The sequence below is a fragment of the Meleagris gallopavo genome, chromosome 15 (genome assembly GCF_000146605.3).
Source record: "Meleagris gallopavo isolate NT-WF06-2002-E0010 breed Aviagen turkey brand Nicholas breeding stock chromosome 15, Turkey_5.1, whole genome shotgun sequence".
Lineage (NCBI taxonomy): Eukaryota > Metazoa > Chordata > Aves > Galliformes > Phasianidae > Meleagris > Meleagris gallopavo.
In genome coordinates this window covers 6,917,435-6,943,424 of record NC_015025.2, presented here as the reverse complement: position 1 = coordinate 6,943,424, position 25,990 = coordinate 6,917,435, and the positions used below count along the sequence as shown (strand labels likewise).

Genomic DNA, 25,990 nt, shown 5'->3' with positions numbered 1-25,990 from the left:
ATCTCCAGCTTCATTGAGGAACTGTATTGCCCATTTTCTCATTTGACTGAATGTCAGAATATATGAGACACTAAATCTAGGTAGGGGTTTACAGAAGAGCTCAATTACATTTCAGCTTTAAGCTGTCACATACATTTTACTGTTTCAAAGGCAGCAGGTTCAGTAGGAACACAAGGATTGTACCAATATTCAAAATGCTTGAGACTTGGAAGCACAGATAAGCTCCTACATAACAGCTAAATCTCTTGGAGAATGGAAGGAAAAGGAATAATAAATTGCATTTTGGAGTTTTATAATCAACATGATTAGGTGCTATCTTGGTCCCCGGAATCGACATCTGAAAAAACTGAAAATATTATTCATTAGCTATTTGGGAGCCACTAGCCACATTTCATGTATTGACTTAAATACAATCCAACACGTCAGGTCCAGCAGTGAAGTACACTAATGCTATTTACTTTTTCATCATGTGGATGTAAAGTGCTAACAAAACAGCAGGGCAAGAAATGAAAAAAAGCCCACTAAATCCTAAGAACATACCAAATTAAAATTGAGCTGGAATATTTGTAATGAGAAAAGAGTTCTGTAAGAAGCCAACAAGCAGAATTTGCTTTTTCTATTTTATTAATACCATCTAAACCGTGGCTCCACAAATGGAATACCTGGATTCCATCTGTTGCTATGTTAAATTGTATATGTTATACTTATTTCTATAATAAAATATAAAGAAATAAAGGCCATGCAGCCTTGTATTTGCATTGTTGTTTATACGTATGTTTAGTGTGTGAGAGGTACTGTTCGCCAATCTATCTTTTGGCTTTTCCTAGAGAAGTGATTTGAACCAAAAGCTGGAAGTAAGGAGTGATTTAATCACTGCTATTGGATTCACTCCAGCTTTACATCAAAGAATATTAGCTGAGGTTGAGAGCAAGAGAGAAAATTACTCTCCAGCCTTATGTTCAGGACATTCACTAAGAGCAGGGAGTCTTGGCTTCCCATTCCAATAAATATGTAATTTCTACACAACCCAGAGCTATGCTGGAGGGACCAACTCATACCATCAGTGCTCCTTCCTTTTCAGCACACGTATTCTACTTACTGCACCAACTTAGCTAAGTCAGGGCTTCACACTACTTGTGAAGCAGGAGGTGGGGGTTCACTCACGTTCAGCCTTTCCTTCTGTGAACAAATGCTTTTACCACTGAGTTACGCAGAAAATGAGAGCGCTACAGCCTGCACTTGTGTTCCTCCAGCAGCTCTGTAAATCCTGCTTCTCACTTTTCTTTTTATGTCAGGCTTAATGGAATATTTTGTGTTGAAAAAAAAAACAACAAACAATAACAAATAAACCCAACAACAAACACCTCAGGACAAAACCCTTTAGTTCCCCTCAAAGATTCCTCAGGGAAATGCTGAGGGATTTATGCAATGAAATTGGAGGAGCTTTAATTCCAAATTTCACCTCTTTCATTCCCCTCCCTGCACTTCAGCAGCCCAACAGGAAAAGGAATTTTCCCAACACCTCTAATAAGGATGTAAGTTTGCAAGACATGAATATCAGAAATAATTAGAATAAACTATATATAGGTTTGTTTTTCCCTCTAAAATCCTCACAGATTTACATGCTGTGTAACCCAGCACCTCACCTATCACACTCCAGTACATTATCATTCAATTTCTGAATGCTAATAGTTTCATTTAAAACTTTTTTTCCATTCTGGTACTTTATTACTGGAAAAGCATTTTTAATTCTTGATGCTGTCCCCATCACAGCAGGTAAACCTTATTGGCCGTGGCCCTGTAATGTGGCTTTGGTGCATTAGTACTATTGCTTTATATAGAACATTTGGGTAGTCATGAAAGGTGAAACTTTACTTGGGTCAGATGAGAACTGCACAGGCTAAACAATCACTTAAGTGATGGCTCCGCGCTTCGCAAAGCATCCATTAGAAAGTAAGATTGAGCAGTAATAGGGTTATAAAAATGGAGAATGTGCCATGCTACAATGTGACTGACTTGGGATGTTCAGAAAAGGTCACAGACCATGATTAAAAGCCAGAATATAATCAATGTCAAAGAAACCTAGAAGTAAAGCTGGTTACTGACTCAAGTGAGTCTAATTTTAGAAGAGAAAGAATAAGCCTTTATTCTGACATGAACAAAAAGATGTCAGTGGGAAATTGAATTGAAGTCTTACTCAGACCAATGACACCACATCTTGGCAATCATTAAAATTCCAACCTTGCAGCTGGCAGCTTAAGCAACATTAACACAGGCCCACATTATGATCTTTGCTGTTGGTGAAAGGAGCATACTAGGAAATGGCTAGAGAATGAAAATGGGAATCCTAACAGGAGAAGGTAAGACATGGACCTCTTAAAGGAGGTCCATGATGGCCACGAAGATGAACAGAGCGCTCAAACATCTCTTCTATAAAGAGCAACTGTGAGAGTTGGCATTGTTAAGCCTAGAGAAGGCTCAAGGGAGATGTTATAGCAAAGTTCTGATGTATAAAGGAGCCTTAGCAACAGACAGAAAAAGACTTTCCCTCATGGAAAAAGAGGGTGGATTTAGACTGAATATAAGGAAGATAATTTTTTTAAATAGGTGTTGGAACAGGTTTCCCAGAAAAGCTGTAGATACTTCATCCCTGTCAGTTTACAACCAGCTGGATGGGACTTTGAGCATCCTGATCTAGTGAAAGACTTGCCTAACCATGGGGCAGGAAGGGGCAGAGCATATGATCCTTAAAGGTCCCTTCTAACTCTGGCTATTGTATAATTCAGAGAAACTACTTCAATTCTATAGGAAATAATTCCTATAGAGATTTTTATATAGTAGTTCCAAAAAACAGGTGATAGTTTTGGAATTTTCCTATGCCTGCCTCTCCTCCCTTGGTCTGGTAGGTACCATTCTTCCTGGTGCTGTTTACAAAGACAGGTGTTGAAAAACTAACAAAGTAAAGGCTGTGGAAATATATGGAAGTTGTAGCCATTTAAAATCCTCTTTTATAGCAAGGAAATAAAATGGCCAGTTACGAGATAAAATATTCTGGATTGTGGAAGGGAATCTAAGGTAAATGATTCTTGCAAAAATGGCGATTTTTATTCTCTCTTTAGGTGGCTCAGCCTTGAACCTCTCTGATCCTTGTTATACATACATCACCTGACAAGACTCTTCCAGAAAGATAAAAATAACCAATAATGAGATTAATCGTTGTATTTAAACTGACTATTTTCATCAGCAAATGAAGAGGCTATAAGGAGGGAAGTTGATACACTGTTTATGAGGAGGAAGAGGGCGCAGATGTCAAAATCAGGGATAAATCACTCTCACTGAATAAAAGCAGTGGTAACACTCTGAAGGTAAAAGAAGCTGAGAAAAAGATGAGCTGACCCACTGTTGAACCTGGACTGCTGCGTTTGATCTGGACACTGACGCTGTCTGGTGTGGTTCATGTATCTACTGCACGAAATGCACAATTGCAGAGACATACTACGTCTATGTCAGCACGTAATGGATCTTCAGCTGCAATGGTTTCTGCCCTGAGGAGCCATTGAGATCTCTCTTAGGACAGCAGTGAAGATTTTATGACCAATGAAATTAGCATTATAATCAGAGCTGCAGAGCTGAGAGTTAAACTAACCTTATCAAATTTAACTGGTCTGGATATCTTTGCATAAATGTAGCAAGATATTTGACACACACACGTATACTGTCACTCGTCAGAGAACCAGTATAGGATTCCTTAGCTTTAGAGATGTGGGAGTAACAACTTTATTTCAAAAGGTTATGCACTCTTCCCTCTGACCTACCAGTTCTTAAAACTAAATGTCAAATTATGGTGCAAGGTTAGACTACTCATGTTTACTTAAGGATATTTACAGGGAAATTCTGTGTTTAGTGAGATAGAATGTACTTCTTACCTGCATATATAACAATTCCTATTGCAACTTCAGTGTTTCTGATTGTACATCCACGAAGCAGAAGGTTTTCAATGTTAAAACCAATCCGTTCATGATTTGGCTGCTCCCTGAGAAAATAAAAAGACAACAAAATAAATAAAGCAATTTCATTTTCTGTTCTGATAAGCCTCAAACAATTTTTTTTTGTGTTCATGTCCAATTCAAGTTGAAATCAAGAAACAGTGAGGAGCCTAATTTGTTTGTGCTTCACTCAGCTTCAGTGAAGACTCCAATAAGAAGTCACAGAAAAGTAAAATAACCACCAGGGGGCTTTTCATCATGTGTACCTCTGCTCCCTCCAGGAGTGCCTGGGCTGAGGTTTTCTCCCTCACCCACATGGAGTGGAAGATTTTTCATCCTGGCTGAGGATGTCCCATCACACATCTGCTACTTCTGCTAGTAGAACAGACAGGTGAAACCTAACTGAAATCTGTAAGGTCAGTACACCATCAGGCAGGCAATTGGTTACTCACCTCTGAAAATGAGAACTATTTTTGCAGTTTTCTGCTATGAATTTGTGCAGGCTCTTTCTGAAATCTTTACCAAAGCTGAGATCTTTCCACTTGAACTGGTTTTATTAAATATCAGCATAAGGTAAGAGTTCTTCCAGAATATGTATATTTTATGACTCTCTACTGGATATTTGGTATTGCATTTACCAGTAAAATGCAGTATTACTGAAATGAGGGGCAAGGTTCAGTGCTGTTTAGATTTGTGTGCAATCCTATATCTTTTTGCAGCTGCACATGGCAACGTGACATGAAGGGAGAGAAGTAAAAATGTTTAGATATCAAATAGCTATAAGATGGCAGAATAATGGCTTTGATCAAAGTCCCTACAGCGGAAGAACACAAGGCAGCTCTGGCTTGCAGTTAAAAAAGGAGAAGGTCACTGTTATATGTTGGAGAGCAGGTGTGTAATTTCCAAAGCAGCTTCAGATTATAGATCTTCAGTTGTCTTCATTGGCATTTGACCATAATGGGAGTTATCACAGAGTGTTTTTTCTGTATATGAAGCCCAGGCTTCAGTGCAGTGAGATTTAAGTATCTCATATACGAAGTTACATTAGTTAATAACTTTTAATTCAGATGTCTTTGTCAGCACATTTTAAAAAGTAACACCAGAACTCCCTTATCTTGGGGAGCTAGCTTCAGCCTTGGCAAAATCACTAAGCGGAAGCCTTCCTGCATCCCTTTTTAGCAGCATGTGCTGTGGCCAGAGCACACCAGGCAGATATCATTAAGCTTATCTTTTTTAGCAGAGACAGTTCTTCGCACTGCTACAATTTTACAGCAAGGAGATGGACATTCAATAAGGTCCCTTGGAGAAAAGTGTAAGCTGGCAGCACTGTAAGGTGCACACCTCTTGCAGCAGCAATGTAAGCTGGCCATGCCTTGCTTTGCTGAGAGTCCAGTTCTTGACTGAATACTACTCAAAGTCATTTGGGTTTAGAAAACACCTCAGACAAAAGTAGACTGAAGAAGAGAACTGCACTGTTAGTAAATTATTTTCCACAGAATTCTTCCATCTACCCTTGAAGCAGGGAGAGAAAGGCAACTAATTCTCTACTGCACCAAGCAGGTGAGATGATAGGCATTTCCAAAAGAAATATCTGCTACAGATTTTCAACAGAGATTTAAAGATGTTGAAGCCAGTCCTGAACCTTACGGGTGTCATATTTCTTACATTTGCTCAATATCAGTGTTCTCGTGCTTAATTATAGCAGGCTAATTAGAAGGATTGCTTCAATTTAGTTGATACCTAATGGTCCACAAAGCTAGCAACCAATATAGACTTGACCTATTCAACTTGTTAAGGTATCACAGAGAGGGGAAAACAGGATTGCTATATTGGGTATAATTCTATAGCACATAAATTCTCAAAACCAGATTAGGAATGATGAGGGCTAATGGTCAAGAATCTGCTGGTTTATTCTAGTTCCAGGTTCAACATTCTCACCGCATCACTGGAAAGACTTTAACTACTAGTTTAGCTACTAGTAAACTTTTAATACACAATTCTAATGCATTGGTTTCATTTAGAGTTTTGGTGCTTGCTTGTGTTTTTCAGCAGTAAGAAAAAATTAGGTTTGTATGTCAGATCCTGGATACCTTTTCCCCATGGCCATAAATATGGAGAAATAAGAACAATGCAGATGGATATCTTTAAACATTAGAAAGGATTTACATGGAAAATCTAGCCTATCCTAACCTTCAGGTCAAACAGAAATGCTCTCGTGTCAGAATTCTGATAAGAGCTGAAGCCTTGTGATAACAATTTGTATAAAACAATTGCGAATTCAATGGCAAGCCTTTATCCTTCTTTGCCTTAGAGTCCAAATTCCAGTCTGCATAATCTATTAACTTCTGAGCCCAGGAATAGATAATAATAATAATGTCTACCACTTTCTGCAAAACGCATTACTTCCATCCATATCCCGCCACATGAAGCATTAAAGCTGAGATAGACAATACATTTATGGATAACAAATACTTACATGTACCCTTTGAATTTATTGAGATCATTATTAGGCATTTCACAGATGATGGTATTTTGGAAAAATTCTGGTTCAAATGAAGTATTCTGCAAGAGAAAACACACAGGAAATGAGTGTCAAATCCAGAGTAATTGAAATGCTAAATGCTAAAGCAGCTAAATACTCATGCCACATCAGCACCAACAGGTAAACTTTAAACCCAATGTCAGAGGTAAAACTAATGGGCTTGGTAAACCCACCTCACCAAACAGCAAGGGTTTGGAAAAAATAAATGCTTAGATCAGGTTCACAGCTTGCCTGCAATTTTTTTACCTTCTCTATAAGGTAAATTCATACACAGACAGACAGGACAGACAAAGCTGGAAGCTGCCAACAGTTTTCATCTTTAATTTCTCAAATAGCACTCACTCAAATCAATTCTCGCTTTATTTATTTTTTTATCAACACTAATCTATTAGACTATAAGCAAATTTGAGTGTGCAAAATAATGTAATTTGTTATATAATCAAAAGGGTATTGTCATGGTATAGCAGATCTGAGACTTTCCCTGGCTGGATTATCAACTGGTTAAGCTAACTTTTAAAAAATGCTATGTATTGTATTGTATAATAGAGATGCTAGTTAGTGGCAGCACCTGCCCTAATTTAAAGTAAACGTAACAAATTTTTATAATTCTTTGTCAAATAACAACACTCTTCAGGCAAAAGCAAGATCAAATGAAAATAATTACAATATTAATATGGATTTTGAAATATATTAGAAGAGTTGTTTTACCAGCCTGGAGTACCTGAGAATAAAATAAGAGATCATACCTTTAAATAATTTGAATACATTCAAATGCGACTAAAATAAAGATTAACAGTAAAACAAGGAAACAAACTAAAGATCCCCTCAAAAGGAAGGGAAGTGAAAGAGCCCGAAGTGCAGGGACAGACAGAATAAGATGGAGCTCCCTGGGCTAACTATGTCCTGAATTAGAGCTTGTAGCTGAATCAAGACACATACTTTTGCTTTATTTTCTCCTTATTCAAGGGAAAAGGCTTACTTCTGGGGCTTTTTAAAGCAGCCTGGAAAGCCAGCTGCATGAAAGGTATGTTTGCCATAACCTTTTTTCCTCAACTGAAAAGATACTGAAGACTTTGACTTAAGATTAAGAATATGTAATAAAAATGGGATGTGGGAAACATGAAAGAGAATAATTACTGCTGTGAGATAAAAACCAAAAGAACTGCAACCCACTTGAATCCAAACTCCTCTCCTTAGGAAATTCAGACCTGGCAATCAGATCTGCTGCTGAGCTTCCATATCTTCTTCTAAAGCAAGAGAGACTTCCAGAAGTCACACTCCTTTGTAAACTGAAAATCTTGAGAATCTCCCAGTGGAATTCATCACAGCTTTGCTAGACTGTAAGAATTCCTCATGGTGACAATGCCCTAGTCTCATTTTCCTCTGTTCTTTTTCTGAGCAATACATACATTCTATTTTGTATATACATGTTTAAAATCTAAGTACGAGCAAGCTGAGAATCTGATCTAAAAAATAAATTTTGGAGGAAAAATACTTGATGAATTCAGCCTGGAGAAGAGAAAGCTGTGAGGAGACCTCATTGCAGCCTTCCACTATTTAAAAGGGGATTATAAACAGGATGGGAATCAACTTTTTACAAGGGTAGATAGTGATAGAGTAAGGGGGAACGCTTTTAAGTTCAAGGAATGAAGGCTTAGATTGGATGTCAGAGGGAAGCTTTTCACAGAGAGAGTGGTGAAGTGCTGGCACAGACTGTCCAGAGAGGTTGTGGATGCCTCATCTCTGGAGGTGTTAAGGCCAGGTTGGATGGGGCCCTGGACAGCCTGGTTTAGTACTGGATCTGGAGGTTGGAGGCCCTACCTGTGGCAGGGGTTTGGAACTTGATGATCCTTGAGGTCCCTTCCATCTCAAGCCATCCTGTGATTTTATGGATTTCAGGGCAGTTTGTGTAACATTTGTCTCGCATGAGTGAATATTTTTAGACTCTCAAGAACTCTGTGGAATCTTGTCCATCTCATGAAACTCAAGAATAAAATTGTATGTTATCATTACTCTAGAAACATTTGTGCAACAGGAGAATGACAAGATGCAAGAGGAGCTTAGAGGGCTCATTACTACCCAATAGGTTCCTAGCTAGAAAAGGGGTAGAGAAAGATGATTCTTCTCTCTCTCTCTTTCTTTCTCTCTCAGAAAATAAATAAATATATAGTTATTTTGATGACAAAAGTTTTACAGTTGAAAATTCAGGTCAGAAAGTGGCTTACAAGAAGAAAAAGTTTCCTTTGTCTCAGTATTTTAAAGGTAGGGGAATTCAGCATTCCTAAACAGAAGAACTAACCTCAATTCATTCTCTCCTCCTTAAAGAGTCACATTTTATAGCTGCAGTTAAATCTGGGAAGTTTTACGGAGCAGTTAAATCACATGATTAAACAAAGCTCCAAGAACAAGGAACAAGTTGCAGACAGGAAGACTAAAATCAGCTTATATGATACGTAGTGCATTGTTTTTTTTTTTTAATCAACATGCTATTTACATTAATAATCTTAAATAACAGGGTAATAGAGATGATTATTTAAGCTCTGACCTTCCTGAACACTGTGGTCATCATGGTCAGAACTGCATTCCACTCTGCTTACGTAACAAGACATCCTAAGTGTAAAGGCTTCTATGCATGTGGTGTATCTACCTAATAACTCAAAGACTAAACAAAATAATCATGTACAGTCTGAAGCATAACTAGTACCCAAGTGTTTTCTGATTTGAAAGTAGACTTCTCCACTGCACTTCGTGGCTAGAGCTGCAGAGCAGTCAGACTGCTGCTCAGAGCAGTCCTTGGCTGCATGGGCTGCGGTTTCATAGATTTACCTGGCTGGAGAACCCCATGACGACTCGTCGCTGCTTAAGGTTGGTCTCTCCATCAAGGTTGGCGGTTTCCAAGTGGCAGATCCCGTTCTGATCAGAGGAGTACAGCAAGAGGATATCAGCTGGGATGGTCTCGTTACACTGCAGCTGCACAAAATCTCCCACTCGGACATCTTTCCAGCACTTCTCAACATAGGCATGGTCTTTCCTGTGGCATCAAAAATATGTCAAGGGTGAATAGTGACATTAGGAAGGCAGGCTCCCTGCTAAGTGAGGTTTTGATAAAAGAAAGTAGGGCAGTGGTGCCACATTGCTATATTTTTTAAAAAGATGTCGCAGAACACCTAGAAATTAGTGCTTTCGACAGTTTCATAGTACCACTTCACCGTATCTCACATGCAAAGTAAAATATCTACATGGAGTAAATAGAAACTAAAAGAAAATTTTCATTCACTAGCACTGGGCCTATATTCTCCACGGCAAAAGCCAGAAAGTTGGTCAGACTAACTGAAGCGTTTTCAAGTATATTACACAAGAAATACAGACATTTTAAAAATATATTTTTGAGTATGTCACAGGTACTTTCAAGTGTCAATGTATAGACCCTGAAAGAAGTAAAGCATTATCACACTTCCGCTTGTACCAGGTCTCTCCAATTTATAATTCTCAAAAGATAATTAAAAATCTTAAGCTTAGGTAGTAGATACAACTTAAGAAGGTAGAGCAGCCAATAAATGACTCCTTAGTATTAAACAAGAAAACAAACAAATAAAAAACAAAACAAAACAAAAGGCAGCTAGAACCTAATACGAATGAAAAAAAGGTAAGGAAAAAAGGGATTCTAAATTAAAAAAAAAAAAAAAGAGGATTGAAGTTTGAGGAAAATAAATGACTAAATGACTATTTCATCAACAAACTGACATTCAACAGTTCAGGATACAGCAACAGTTTTTGAAATAACCTTTACAGTAATTGATCTCTCAGCTGTTCTTCATCATCTAAACACACTGAAGACTGTAGATATACTTTACAATTAGTTAAAGGGAAAACCGCAAAGGCAGCAATGGCTCAGTTCTTTATGAGGAAATTATTTTTTTAGTATAAATAATTGTCATCTTGTATGTTGCTCTGTAAGACAGAAAATGCTCACAACAGTTTACTAGACTCACAGTAAAAGGCTTTTTGTTGTGACTCAGTCGCATTTCTGCTTAAGTTTTGAATCATCCTCATTTAGTGCCCGAAGAAGAGAGTCTTCCAATGAAGTGTTCGTATTATGAAAAGGGGAGCAGTGATGTAGGAGATAAAATGTTTTGCCAGAGTTCAAAGGCACACATCCAAGTGTGCCTTCAGAGTCTGGCCAAAGTCTACTGCGTGCTAACCTGCTTTCCTGGTCTTGGGGAAAGAGGAGTCAGCCCTAATGCTGTCAGGCAATCTGTGGCAGTTGGCTCACATCCTTATCTACAAACGACATGAAATAACTGCTTCCTGCAAAGGTTACACATGCAGTTAAATACTCCATACTTCCTGCTGGTATTTACTTTTTATTAAAACAAAAGAAGAACAACAAAAGCCAGAAAAACTCCTGTAACTACGTAAAAATCTTTGGTGCTAGAAGTGAGATTCATTAATAATTGCTAAATAATGGTATTGTAGCAAAGATTTTTCCTTCCTACATTGTTTTTTCCATTCCTGAATGTTCATTCTTCTTTCTGCTGCATCTACTTATATGCATATCCTTGTTTCCTTTGCTCAACAATAGACATAAAAGATCACACTGAGAAACAGATGTTTGCTGTAAGTGAATCTGATGTTGCTGATCTTTGAAACAAAAATTCCAGAACAGTTTCTACTTGAAAAATATTTAAGCAGGTGCATGATGAGTATTTATTGCACAATGAACTGAATGTTAAAGCTAATATAGGAAAGCCACTAAGCAACAAGGAATTCTTCCCATATCTAATGCTTTCCTGGTAGAATTCCTCGTTTGTTTAAAGCATGATTACAGAAGCAGTTTCGTACAAGCAGATGGGCTGTCTTGCTACCCCAGACATCTGGATGTCACGTAGAGTTTGTATATTCTGTTTGCCAGGACATCTGCAAGGCAATCCTACTTTTCTCTACGTCAGCTGTTGCACAATTCTGTTGTTTATGGAACATTTCCTGCTCACTGAATGCTATAGATAGGCCTTACCCAGCTGGCTGTTTTCTACGTCAGCCTAAAGAAACTGGGTTAATAAAATAAACCACAGAATTCATAGATTTGTAATAATTTTTCAGTAACAGCCAATGAAACTTACATTACACGTGTGACTCAAGGTTCGGTTCATACACTAATTACAGAGGAGACAGTGAGTCAGAAAAGCCAAATGAGTTCTTCCAGATCAAAAGAGGATGTTTTCTGTTGCATAGGGAATATAGTTCAGGAATTGCTAGTCTTCTAGGCTTACATTCAGGTGAAGGGTGCCCCTCTCTCCCAGTGAAAAAAACAAATTCAGTAAAGCACATTTTCTGCATAGAGAGCTCTATTCCCTGAAAGGAGTTGTAAGATTAGGATTTCTGCAGCATGAGGGTTTTCTAAAATTTTGCTGAGAATTATTAAAGGATAAAAGGAAGAAAAGGTTCACAAGGAACCTCTTGCAGCCCACAACACTGCTCCAATTGCCCCAAAACATTTTTCAAATGAAGCAGTTTCTTTTCAGTAATTCCCATAATGGGGAACACTGCCCTTTTCCTGTTCACTAATTAAGGTTCTTAGCTCGTGCTATGGCTGCTAAATAAACACAAGAGCTTCGTAAGTCTAAGGTGGTTTGTCGAGAGATGTATAAAAAAGACACACGTATTTATGCAATAAAATAACACGTAGTGATTTTCAATAGGTGGAGAGTTGAAAGTCTGATTCTCATGGTGGAAGGCATCAGGGCTGTGGCACATCAAAGTTATGCTCTAGGATGAAAGTCTCTCCATTATCTTCTCTCCTTCACCAGCCAATTTATCACCCCCACACTTAAAAGCATTCTCTCACTGCCCTGGAATAACAGGTAGCACAACACCACCCATCACAGGGTAGTGCAGACAGAAAGAGACAGCCTGGAACAGTCACAGCAAAGTCTGCCAGAATTTGATGTTAGACTCGTCATATCTGATGAGAAGGACAGAACTGAATAGATTTTACGAAGGTATTTTAGGGGAGAAAGAATCATACAGAAATGCCTGCTGTGGCTGGAAATTGTTGGGGAACAGGAATAAATTATTGTTGACACAAAGTCATTTCACATTCTTTGATTCAATAAAAATGAACTTCAAACAAAGACTGGGTCAGGAGGGGTGGTGAATAGAAGGAAATAAGAAAATATTGCGCTGCTCCCAAGAGGAGATTAAATAAAAGTTTTCCATGTGCATGCCACAGCACGGCTGCGAATCCTAGACTGTCTTAGAGGAAGATCTTCAGAAACCTTTGTCATGTATCAACAACAACCAATTAGCTCAGTGGGTCTGGTTCCTCTGAATTACTAAAAGTTCCAGGTCAGCTTCCCTTGCAGTCTGCAGTAAAGATGTTACTCTGTCTTTCACATGTAAATTGCCATTAGACTGTAATATCAGCATAACGTATAGGTAAAACCAAATGTTTTTTATTGCGTGTAAATTCATTAGAATGTTATATTTGAAAACAGTCCTACTAAAGGATCACTTTTTCAAAAATACTCCAACACACTCAGTGCTATGGAATGAACACCTGGAATTCCACAGGTATTTAAACTTCACAGCCTATTTTTGCAAATAGAAATTGAACACATGCTGTCAAATATTTTACCAGCTTTTAAATGGAAAACTCAACACTATACTTTCAAAGACCATTTTAAGGCTATGAATGCAAGGTTAGGAGCTGCTGCCATAAAACCTTGAAAAAATGACAACATAGGAGCAGATTAAGAACTTGAGGGTGGCACTAGACCGGAGAGGAACTGATCCTGAAACCTGCCCATAGCTCACAATACAGCACAACTTAACACAGTATTCCTGAACTGGAGATATCATCTGAGCCAAGATGTCCGTGTCAATTCATCCCTGGTTTATACCATATTGCCATCATTTAGAGGGAGGCTGTTTTTGTCTTATGGACATCATCAGCATCAAAAAACTGTATCACTTAGAAGCAGTCAGTCCAGTAAAAGGACTTAGCAAGCACCCACAGCCATTCCCCCCCACAACAGCTGTGCAATTTCAGCGAATCTTTTAATTATAGATGGAACTTTTTTTTTTTAGTCAAACTGAAGACATCTTTAATTATATCATTTTGGCATTTCAAACTCCTTAATACTAGAAGCAAATCCTAACTTTTTATCTTATGTTAAAACTATCTCTAGCATCATACTATGGTTGTTACAATCTCAATGATAAAAACATCTATGCTCAACTTCTGTTAATGTTACAAGTTTATATGGACTTAAGCTAAGTATCAGAAACTTAAAAATATATATTATGCAATGCTTTGGTTTTAGTTTAACTTGCTTTTTTCCATCGCTATCTTGATTTGTAATGACCTGCACCAAATGAGGAAATAAAGTAGAATTCAAAAGTATTTTGAATACACATTTGCTTAAATTACAAAAAGCAATGTAATAATATCTATCAATTAATGAAATTAGGAACATTTAATTTATTTTTATTTATTTATTGTGTGTGAATATTCCTTAGAGAAATATGCCATGACTCTACTGGCACTATCTGGAGTGAATAAGTAACTCCAAGTCAATGACTTAAAGGTGCTTTTATCTAACAAAGTTTCTGGAAGCCATAGCCTAAGTCATCATTTTTGCTAGTCATCCCCTTACACAAGCATGTAGCATCTTCAGGTCACATAGCAGGTAGTATCCTGCTCCTCTCCAGGATTTAGATGCATTCAGAAAAACCAGCAGTTGAAACGGGACTTACCCTGGAAGGTTATAGATCTTGAAAAAAGCTCTGGTATAGCAATCCATAAAGCTGTGGTAGCATTAGTTATGTATTTATGGGTTATATTCCACAGAGCATAAGGATCCTCACTCTGGTGAAATGCTCTGGCTGACATGAATCACTACTTCACTGCTCTTTGACATTCAACTGCTGCTGCCTGGACTAGCTGAGAATTGGAAATTTGACTTTTTTTCCTTTTGTCAGATGCACGTAATAGATTTCTTCACCACAGAAGCACCATAAGGAGAGTTCACAATTTAATTATTTCTTTACTGTTTTGGTTCCACTGGCTTCAGGAAGTTACATGGTGGCATATATCAGATCAGGGAGTATTCCTCATTGAAACCAACTTCCCATCTCACTGGAAGCTGAGGAGCACCTCAACATGTAGAAGGCACTTTGTATTTTCAGTTGTTAATTCATGTATCCATACTTAACCCAGATACAAAAATTCCATACTACCTGGAGTACACACAAATCTGTATAGAGCAGAGGATGCTGACTGCCAGTGATAAGGCCATGGAGACAACAGTATCATAGAATTTCTTGGGTTGGAAGGGACCTTAGAGATCACCTAGTTTCAACCCCCTGCTGCAAGCAGGGTGGCCAATATACTCACTTTTAATATTAAGCAAACCAGTGTCTTGTTGTATCTTTGTTAACGGATACCGAGTTGCAGTACTGTCATAGCAGACCATTATTCTGCAGTTAATACTAATTTATTTATATTGCTATTTTATATGAAAAAGATTATATTTAAATTATCAATGTTTGTTGCTGCCTTAGAAAACCATCTTCAGCCATGCAAAAGCTGGAGTATGAAGCCAGGAGATTCCCCGTTGTTGATATTCATCTACCATTCAGAGGAAGCACCAACAAGATACGGAAGCCTTGATGCGGCTGTGCCAAAGCCGTTTTGCCCGAGGGAAGATGGTGGGAATTAAAGTAGACCACAGGCTTGAGACTCTTTTCTTGGTGTATAAAATGAATCCAATAAAGCCTCCAGCAGAACTCTAGTCTTTAAAGTTATGCTTTGTTAGGAAACAAAATAATAATAAAGTAGAAAGAAATTGTTCTTCAACAAGCAAAAACTCAGTGCTGCTGAAGAAGACTTTAAATGAAAATGTTGGCAACAAACCTCTTTTTGCTTACTGTGCCCCTTGGCAGGATAATGTTTTCCTCTTCTTTCTACTTGATAAGCTTTCAGGCTCACCCTGGGTTGAATGAGCTGCATATGATGCTTCCTGAGTCCAGAGACAAGTTGCCTTTTTTTCTCTGAGATTTGACAGTAAGTTTGCAAGCACTTCCCCTCCCCTTCTCCGCTATCTCCCAGACATACTGCTCTTTTGCTGCAGACCCTGTCTGTCACTGCTGCCCTGGAGAACAGCAGATGCTTTGCCAGATGCTGACAGCACCCAGCAGAGGTGCAGTCTTTCTTCCCCTCAGAAACTCTGGCTGGTCAGAGCATATGTAGGAGGTTGAAGCTGAAGGCAGTCTTCCTCTTGACTATTCAGCTGTCTCAATTTTAAGAAAAAAAGTATACAATAGATACTGTAACTGGTAAGGAAGCAGATCTCCGTTGCTGTCAGAAATGGCACAATGTCTCCAACATCTGCCTCATAAATTACCACAATGAATTACAAATCTTAAATCAATTGTAATATTTTCATTCTCTTTAAAAATTGCTTTCCAGCTGGTAGCAGTCCTGACTCAGTGTAATGCAGTGATGAGGTCTTTGTTTTCCCTTATTTTCAAAGCGCTGCTTCAGGACTACCTTAGGGTAAAAACACTAATGTGGAAATCTTTACATCTTCTCAGATTTTATACTAAGCAAATACAAAATCACAACAAAGTCCAGACTATTTTCTTTTCTGTGATCCAGATACCTTCAAACCTACATGGGAAGAGGAAATTGATCCTTACAGGAATTTCTTGAAAGCCACGGGGTCTGTAAGCATTGCAGAGAAACTTTTCTATATTGAGTGCAGTCAGGTCCTCTCACCAGTATGCCTGCTGACTTACCTAGTTCTCTGACAACACCACTGCATAATTCAAAGAACATACACAAGGCTTCTCTGAATCACTGTCTCAGATATCTGAGAGTAGGTGCTTAAAATTAAGCAATGTTAATTGTCCAGATGATGTTAATGTTTTTACAGGTGTAGCTGACTGATGAATGTGCGTTCAATCAAGCACGTTGCTCTGCCATCTTGAGCTGTGATGCTAACACTTTGTATTAGCACCTGACCATCTATTCAGAATAGTCAGAAAAATTAGGTTTGATTTTCCAGAAGCATGAAGTCAATGTAAAATCCTGTCTGGATGTTATGGAGTGTTTGCAGACCATTACAGCTTAATCCTAGAGGTACATCAGACCCAGCCCACAGGTTAATCATACATACATCAAGTGGTTTCTCGAATGTCATGGAATGCTGAAATAATTAAATAGCTTTTAGTAACTGCTGGTTTGACATTCACTTACAGATCTGCATACTACACTCAGTGCTGGCCACCGATAGTTAGTTAGGGACAAACTCAAGAGACTTCAGAGAAAAGTAACCAAACTAGGAATGGAGGGACTGACTGACAAGACAGATTAAAAGGGTGTTCTGTGTACATATCTTGCCTAAAAGCTGTCTGGGAGTAGCAAAATGAACATGATAGAAATTACACATGCATGAACACTATAATTAAATGTTGATGATGAAGAATAATTAGGGTTGCATGAAACCAGGTCACTTGAGGAATTTTAATGCAATTAAAGAAGGATAATAAAGCAGAATATCATAGAAAATGCTTTGATAATCACATATTGTAGTGATAGAAGCCTCATTCCTACAAAAATTTAAAAACAGACCAGGTATATTTAACTAAGAATAATTAAAAGAATACCAAGACAAAAGAAGCAAGTATAGTTTAGTTCTCATATTTTGGTGTAGTGCGATGTAATCTGGCTGCACAAGTCTGTACAATTTATGAAACAGAAACTTTTTAATCAGAAAGTTAAATGTTTGCAATCAAACATCAGATCTAAGGTATTGCAGTTCCCCAAGATACTTCAATATTATTGTTTCCTTTTTTTTTCCAATTAAGCATTCTTTAAGTACACTACTTGAAGTGCCCTTTCCTTCATTTGACTAGCAGGCTAGATTAGCTACTCCAGCTGACCTCTGGGAAAAGAAAATTAGAAGTAATGTGTTTACAGGACGGTTTACTTAAATTCAATTTCCCTTGCTCCACGCTGAAAGAAGACAAGTTACAGAAGTTACAGCATTTCTTCTGATGTTCAAGAAAGTTTTGGAGGACATTTGGCTTTCAGAAAAGAGAGTGCACTTTGTATGTTTTAAGGAACAGGAACTAGAGTTCTCGTTACTGAAATCTGAAATAAAGACAATTTACACTCCAAGATTAATACTTAAAATCTAATTAAATTTTCATCTTATGATGGAAGATGAGTTATTATATTGCAAAGGATTCTTTGTTGTCACAAGATTAACAAGATTCACAGTCCCCTGAAAAAGACTTTCACTTGTGTTAAAAAATTACCTTTGACAGAGATGATTCACAAGGAGGAAAATTAGAAGCCATCATACTCTTCCATGACTTTGCAGCTAGCAAGAAGAACAAGACATACCAGCTTTCCAAAGAGCTATAGAAGCCTGATTAAAGTTATTCATGATATAATAAGCTGTAACTACAGATCTGACGGCAATCACAACTGTCAACACTTTTTCCAGATAGAATGAATAGTAGAATCTGAAGGCTTCCTTATTTTTCTTTCCCTTACATCACTGTTTTGGGCCATAAGAGTCTGGTGAGACACAAGATTTATTCATAGATCAAAGACCTTCCTATTGAATGGGATAAGCAATGTTAAAACGGGCTGTTTCATCTTCCTGCATAAAAAAGTACGCAGGGCTACAACGTGGATCTGGATTTGTATGTACATTGTAATGCCACGATGTACATTTTTCTTTAACATGAAAACAGTTCATACTGTATTCTCTACTTCTCATTTACTCAAGGTAGAAGTCTTTTCCATATAATTAACATTGCTTTATGTCAAGAGGAAGTAGTGTTTCCATGGCAATCCATTCATTAGTACCTACTGCATCACCTACTGTTCCCTGTCCTAACAAGAATTAACAAATAACCCCTTGCTCTATAGATTAATACAACTCTGGCAGCCTCAAAGATAGGCGCAATTCAAGTACCTACCCAAAGAACTAGAATTACTGACAGTCTTCATGGTGGAAGAGAAAAAAAGTCCTAGATGTGCAATATTTAGAAACTTGTAAAATGTCCACTTTTCCAGATAAATTAGAAAAAGAGTAGAGATTTTATTTCTGACAAGTCATTACCTCTATGCGGGGGTAAGTAAGCAAATCCATTATTTCTCTGTTTAACCAGCAAGATATAAAAATAAAAGTCTGACATGCAAGAGAAACAGCAATGACAGAACTCTGTGATAAAAGCTAGAGTTCTACAAGATTCTGCTTGTGAGAACATACACTATATAAAGCACTGCTGATTAATTGGAGGCATGACAAATAAAGTTCAGGTAAATTAAAAGTTTTGCTCTGCTTGCACCCTGTGTGATATTTAAGCAGGCAGAAGTAATTTTGTATGTTGATAACAGTTTTGATACAACAAAAAGTCCTAAACTTAAGAGGTCATGAAACATTTTGAAAATGTCACAGATATTTGCAGATAATTCATTTAGAGAAGATCAAACAGAAGTACGTGTTACTATCCCAATTTTTTAAAAATTCATTTACATGCAGTTTTGTTTTACATACAACCTAGCAAAAAAAAAACAAAAAATAAAAAAACACAACTGGAAGGCAGCCCACAGTATGGAATTTAAAACTGGAATTAGTCTAAAGCACTAGCTACATTTTTCAAGGTTTCTTGGGTTCTAAGTAAACAAGGACCCATTACATGACAGAACTTGTTCTGTGCTATATTGATTGTGCAAATCTTGTTCTATACTATATTGACAGAATTTAGCCCTGTTGAAAATTCCTTAGAACTCCAGGGCTCGCTAGCTATTTAAACGCTCCATGCCTAAGAGGCCGATAGCCACAGCAAAGCCATGAAACAAAAATTTTCCTTCCCAGTCTGAACAATAGATTTAAGCAAAATAAATCTTTCCTGCTATCAGACCAAGTACGAGTGTTATCTAGTCACTGCAACTTTACACCATTTCACTTAATCACTGTGATTTTTTAGCAGGCATTTATTAATATTTTAACCAAAAAACTTCACAAGTGATAAAAGAACTCAAGCCAACATTTCCCAAAATAAAAGCTGTAAAAAAACTCACCTGCTGTAAATGTAACAACACATATGATTAATTTCTTTGTCTAGTTTATACCGCCGAAAGTCCTCCCAAGCATCTTTAATGGCTGTCATGGCCATTATAACACAAATAGGGATCAAAGAAACTTCTGGTTGGAAAGCATTCACCACTGGCACAAAATTCAGCAGTGCAATGACCACAAAATAAATATTGGCAAAGCGGTGAAGCTGCTCATAGATGTTTTTAGGGACGAAAGTCAAGATGCTGTATTTCGTGGTCTTAATTTTATTGGAGTCATAGTATCTGTTTGGATTTTCCTTCCAGTTTGGATTTCCAAAAGACAAATTGGACTTGATCACTCGCTTATTTTCATTTTTCTTCCTTCTTTTCTTTAATTTTCCTCTCTTCTCCAGCACTTCATTTTGGGTTTCTGTGTCTGAAGCAACGCACTGACAGCAGGTTTCCTTGAAAAATGTTTTTTCCATACCATCTTAGAGAAGCAGCCTGGAAAACTTCTCCTTGACATCTTGCTGTCCTCTCAAAAAGTAGCCTCAAGTCAAAGGCTAATGAAGTAGAAGAGTTCAGTAACCAAGATAAACTCCAAAGTGGTGCAGGGAATACTCAAGCTGTTGGAGCACAGGGCTGCTTCTCGCTGACTCCTGCCCTGAAACAGGTATCTTCCTGACCCAGCTGCTCTGATTCCTAAAGCTTGCTGGGAAGGCTGCACGTCACACACGAGAAAAACATCCTGAATGTTTTGTTATTCCTGTTACCGCATGCCTGGAGGCCCCAGAGTATTTCTCTGGAATCATGCGTCTGCTCACATGAAGTACCGCTGTTTTAACACTGCACACACAAAACTAAGGACATACACACAGTTTTCACCATTCACTCCAAGTGTTTCTGAATCGTTTTATAAGCCTGTTAGCAGCCAGGAAGTTCAAAGGTAAAGGGCAGAGCTCTGCGTACAGAAGTCAACAGATTACTATGAGCCTCTGTACAGAAAATATTCTTCTTTTCCAACCTCCTCTATTTACTATTTGCTTTCATGCCCATAACTTCATTTATTAAAACAAACAAGCAAGCATCCTGTTCCGCCCCACTCTCTAATATGAACAAAAATTTCTAGTAGAAAGAATCATACATATACATAGGCAATTTAAGGGTAATTTACCCAGCTTGCCCCACAGCCTCATGCTCCTCCCCTGTTAGGTTGGCCTCAGGACTCACATTTCCTTTTCTCACCCAGACCTTTCTCACCCTTTTCTCCTTAGCAGACTCTCATTTCTTTTGGCCTATTGGACTTTGTGCCCTTGCCACATAAGTAATCAGCACAGATGAGAATTAATTTCCAATAAAGCTACACAGTAATTTTTCTTCTATGGCTCGGGCATAAGGAGATGTGAAAAAACGGAAGAGGCACAAATATTTAAACATCTTTTAAAGCAAAGCTCCTATTGTGTTATGAAGAGACAAGTGATGTAGTCTCAAATCAAATTAGTACTTGGACAAGAAACTCTGATGAAATCGAAATGTTGCAATAAGAATTGCACTTGAGAGTATTTCTTCCTTCTGAGTCAGTACTGAGCAAACAACTCAGCTTACTGCAAGTGGGTGTTGTACCACTTCCAGAGTGAAAATGTCTTGTTTTGATCACCTATACTAACTGGAAATGCTATAAAATTTGTTCAGTTCCTGGTTATGCTTCACCTTGAATGTACGAATGCAGTTGATTATTAATTTTTGTTTTAATGTTTTTTTCAGGGAATTTCAGGGAAAGATGTTGTTCCTATGTGTAAAAAAAGCCTAATGATCTTTTCCAGACTTCCTCCAGAACCTTCTGCTACTGGGAGAAGATACAGTGTGTGTTGGTAAACTGGTTGAAAACTTGGAATGAAAACTGATGTATCAGCACACAGATTTGTGATAGAAAACAAAACTTCTCAAGATAACTCTGACTCTGAGTGAGATAAATGAAGCATGTTCTGAAGCAGAACAAAAGTCTTTTATAAAAGCTCTTCCAAACTTCCTGTACTCCAAAAGGTCAGGAAGGGAATTGTTGCAAAATCAAAATGAGCAGATTCCACATCAAACACAAGGAGAATAATTGCTTTGGTCTACTTACTTGTCATATACCCTGCTTTTAGAGGAGTTTATCTTCTTATCAAATTGGTATTTTTTATAGTCTTCAATAGCATCCTTAATCATACTGGCAAGCAGCACCACGATCAGAGGAATCATAGTAATCTCCCTGTGGAAGACTTCCATTTGCGGGAACCAGTTTAGAACCACCAGGAAGAGGAAATAAAGATTAGCTAGCCTGTAAAGAAAGATACAGAAAGGAATTAAAGGTGTAATTTCCTGATGAAAATCCCCCATCTCGTGTCACAAGCATTAATCATTTCACATCTCTAACCTCATCCTTTCTCAAAATCAATTATTTAACTGAGTTGCTTATTTTTCCTTCAGAAAAGCTTGTGAGATATATTGTCATAATATTACAGCTACCTTAGTTTTCCACATATTACATATATATAAAATCTCTAGGAGCTGAATATTCTCTAATGATCCCCCACAAACTCAGTTTTGAAAATAATCATTGACTCTAGCAAAAGGCAAACAAAAAAATTTTACCCCCCCACAAAAAAACCAAACCACACCAAACAGCAAAACAACAAACCCAAACTAAAAAAAAAAACCTCACAATTCACAATAAATAAATAAATAAATAAACCAGTGCAACAGGATGAGTATAGAAAACACGTGTTCATAATTCACATCGGGATTCACTCAAGGACCCATGAAAAATTCCACGTTTGGAAAATGGAAGATGAAATTATGAAGGTATAAACCTAAGATAACAGAAATTTCAATTCTAGAGATGGATATGGAACTTGATATCTTGATACACAACCTGAAATTTTTACAATGAAAGCTGCTCCAGTACTGAATGTGGCCACAGCATGGGTTAGGACACCTACCATTTGTTTGCTTTAAGCCTCCACTTTATGAATTAGGTGACATTTGTTTATAAAGTGTTCACCTAAATTTTAAAGACATGGTAACTACAGAAGCAGCCCGTCTCTATCACCCCCAAATATCACTGCTTCAGAAAGAATTCTTATATCTCATGCATCATTTGATGATGATTATTTTTACCTGTGAAACTGCTTAAAAAGATTTTTGGGCAAAAAAGTAAGCCATGTGTATTTTGTAGTCTGTATCTTGTTTCCAGAATAAAACCTAGAAGCTTGGTCCCAGCCTCTCTGCTGTCTTCCATTGTTGGAGAACACAATCCTCCACTTGTTTAAGTTGAGTTTCAGTCTGTCTCTGACAGAAAACAGCAGAGGTGTTGATTCTGACACAGTCTGGGGGGCACTTTTGGCTCCGAGTCGCTGCCAACGGTACAAAGCTGAGTCTACTGACAAAGCCATTCACAGCAGGAACATCAGGCTGAAAGACAAATGCACAACAAGGACTGAAAGCCAATTTGCTTCTGGTAGAAAAATCATTCTGTATCTTGCTAGCAGAGGTTTAAAACAACAAACAATGCAATTGTTCAGTCCACTACATGTTCAGTCTTTGAACTCAGCACTTACTACAGAGAATGCATGGAATAAGAGTTACAACAAAATATTCGGTAATGAAAAATCCATTTCAATCTCCAGGCAATAGAAAGCCCATCTTCATTTTCTGTGTGCTGTTACAGCAAACTAACATAGATAAAACCAGTTTAACAGATGTGAACAGCAGCTTTTCCATGACAGAATCTGTACCATTTTCTTCGGTAATAAACTGCCACCAAATATATTCAGGCACTTTTCTTCAAGAGTTTCAGAATTTTTTACGATAGTTTTTCTTTTCACACTTAAAGAAAAGACAGACTCGGGTGTTGAATCTCAAATCTCATATAGTAATGAACTGCAACATCAGTTTAATCTTGTATACATTCCTATAATAGTTTTCTAGAAGCTTCATAGAAAGCTCATTTAAATGGAAAATGTCAAGCAGTACCAAAAAAAAAAAAAAAAAAAATCATTGGAGAGAAAAAGAATTCAATCTCCTAATACTAATCCTGTTATCTCTGAACACTTGTTTTCTGACTTGTTCACACATTCACAACTGCAATTGCATCGAATGGCCAGGACAGTCAGGCTCCAGCAGTGTTCTATTATGCTCAATCCAAGCACAGTAGAATCTCAACTTAGCAGCAGGAGCTTGGGGACCAGGAGTTGCCTTATAAAGTTGAAGCAGCAAATGTGAAAAAAAAACAAGAAAATGCACTGGTTTGCGCAACTTCACAGTTCCTCTGAACAAAACTTGTGAACTGAACCCACCTCAACTGGTGGAAATAGAGGGTTTTTTTTAAAATATTATTTAATCTTAGACAATGGTCATTTAGATTAATTCACTGATTTAAACTTTATTTAAGAGCAACCTTGTCTGAAACAGATAAAGAAGATGTGTACATGCCTGTGCAACTCTAAATAGACCCATTTCAAACATACTGTACTTTGAAACGGTTTATACCTTTATTACAGATTGGGTCTTTCTTTCCCCTCAGCTTTCAACTTCCTCTTTCAAAATGCCTTCTTTTAGTGAATGCACTGTGATTTCCTTTGGAAAAACAAAAACAAACAGAAAAAAAAAAGAAAAGAACATAACCACATTTAAAAAGATGTATGCAATTTAGTCACAGGAGGAGGAAATGTAGACTACTGAACTGCACTAACACATTTAAAGTGAGTTGTGGCAATAGCAAGCAACAAGTAGGGTTTATGCACTTTTGCTCACTAGCTGCTCAGAAAAATCAATGAGAGTTCATGTCACCCAGCAATACCCATGGATTCTCTACAGAGAGCAGAAGGACTAATTTCTACCTATCAGATCTTGGTGGTACTGGCTTCATTGATACAAATTTAAGTCCCAATATTCAATGAATCAGATTTAATGCTATGTTAACTTGACAAGGAACGTTGAAACTATGAATTTGTAGGAGTTAAAAAAGGTGTAAATATCTGAACAAGCAAGCAGAAGAAGCTTTTAACAGGACTTGCTGTTACTGCGCTGTGCACCACAGTCTAGGATTCCAGCACTTATCCTTTAACTTTTGATGACTTCACTGTGTTTGCAATCACAGTTTTCACCTGTGGAAAGATTTGCTACTGCAATGGTAAGCAGTTGTCATTGTGATAATGGGTTAATATGTACTTAGAAAGCAACACAGTTTATAAGCATGCTTGATCCTTGTAGGCCATATTCATATAGGAGCATGAGGGCAATCAGCACCAAGGCAGCTATCAGACTACAGGGTTTGCTGAAAGGTAATAAAAGCAGCATCCCCATGGGACTGAGGCCATAGATGAAGTGTAGGCAATGTGTTCTAAGACAGAGATGGTCTGCAGGAAAGAGAGAGAGAGTGTTCTGATGAAGGTGTACCAAACCTAACCTTAGTTTGTGTTCAGTTTCGCCACTCTTTTCGGACCTCCAAGTGGAAGAAACATGCAAAAAGTTAACGCAAGACAAAATATCTCCATTTGGAGAAAAACATGCAACATAAGTGATTAAACTATAACCCATTTGTAGTAAAGATAACAAGCAGACATCCAGTTATATTCAGGTTTGTGATGTGTATCCAGTGTTAGCACAGGTTAGACAAAGCAGTCACATTATTTCACAAGCCTGCATCAAACTTCCTGAAACATGAAAAACATAAGCAAAGCATGAAAACCTTGATGCATCTCCTATCAGACAATAGAAGGATGTAAGTCTAAGCAAGTTATCAAGATTTCTGATACTTGATGAAAGTCTTAAGTGAATGATTCCCTGTGAATAGAAACACTATCATTCACATTGTTGACAAAAAGGTGTTGAAAAAAAAAAAACACAACAGAATTTCCTAACAAGAAAAGGAGGACTGACATCACACTCTTTCTACAGTACAGAGTGCAATTTCACAACAATTATCAGGTAATTCAAAGGAACAATGTCACTAATTTTTTTTTTTTCCTTGCCTTTTGCACGTAGATTAAAACATCCAACTTAAAAAGAATGTTCCATTGTACTCATGGAAAATGAATATATTTTGTCTAACAGTTTTGTAACAGTACTCTGAAAAATATACTGCTTGAGATATTGACTATTACTGCTACTTATCATTTCTGTATCAGAAAGAGGATTTAGCACATGGTGTAAACACAACAGCAGTGTATTTATTGCAATAAGCAGACATTAATTATATCACATACAGCCTACGGTCACCATTCATGTTTTGAAAGGCTCATTTATTTTATTCTTGCTCCATTTCATCAGTGAATGAAACTGTCACCATTGCTAAGGCTAGTGCTGTGTTTCTGCCCTGAACAAATTCTGCAAAGTCAGAGT

At 37.6% G+C, this 25,990-nt stretch overlaps 1 protein-coding gene across 1 annotated transcript in view; it reads right to left on the bottom strand.

The window, feature by feature from the left end:
* ATP10B (ATPase phospholipid transporting 10B (putative)) overlaps window positions 1-24,152 on the bottom strand; it is a 54,059-nt gene extending 29,907 nt beyond the window's left edge. Inside the window, 6 exon segments of the mRNA XM_031555687.1 lie at window positions 3,927-4,033; window positions 6,463-6,548; window positions 9,355-9,559; window positions 21,732-21,926; window positions 22,766-23,059; window positions 24,137-24,152. Coding sequence (XP_031411547.1) covers window positions 3,927-4,033; window positions 6,463-6,548; window positions 9,355-9,559; window positions 21,732-21,926; window positions 22,766-23,040 — 868 coding nt within the window. The 5' untranslated portion in view covers window positions 23,041-23,059; window positions 24,137-24,152.
* Window positions 24,153-25,990: the final 1,838 nt, after the last annotated feature.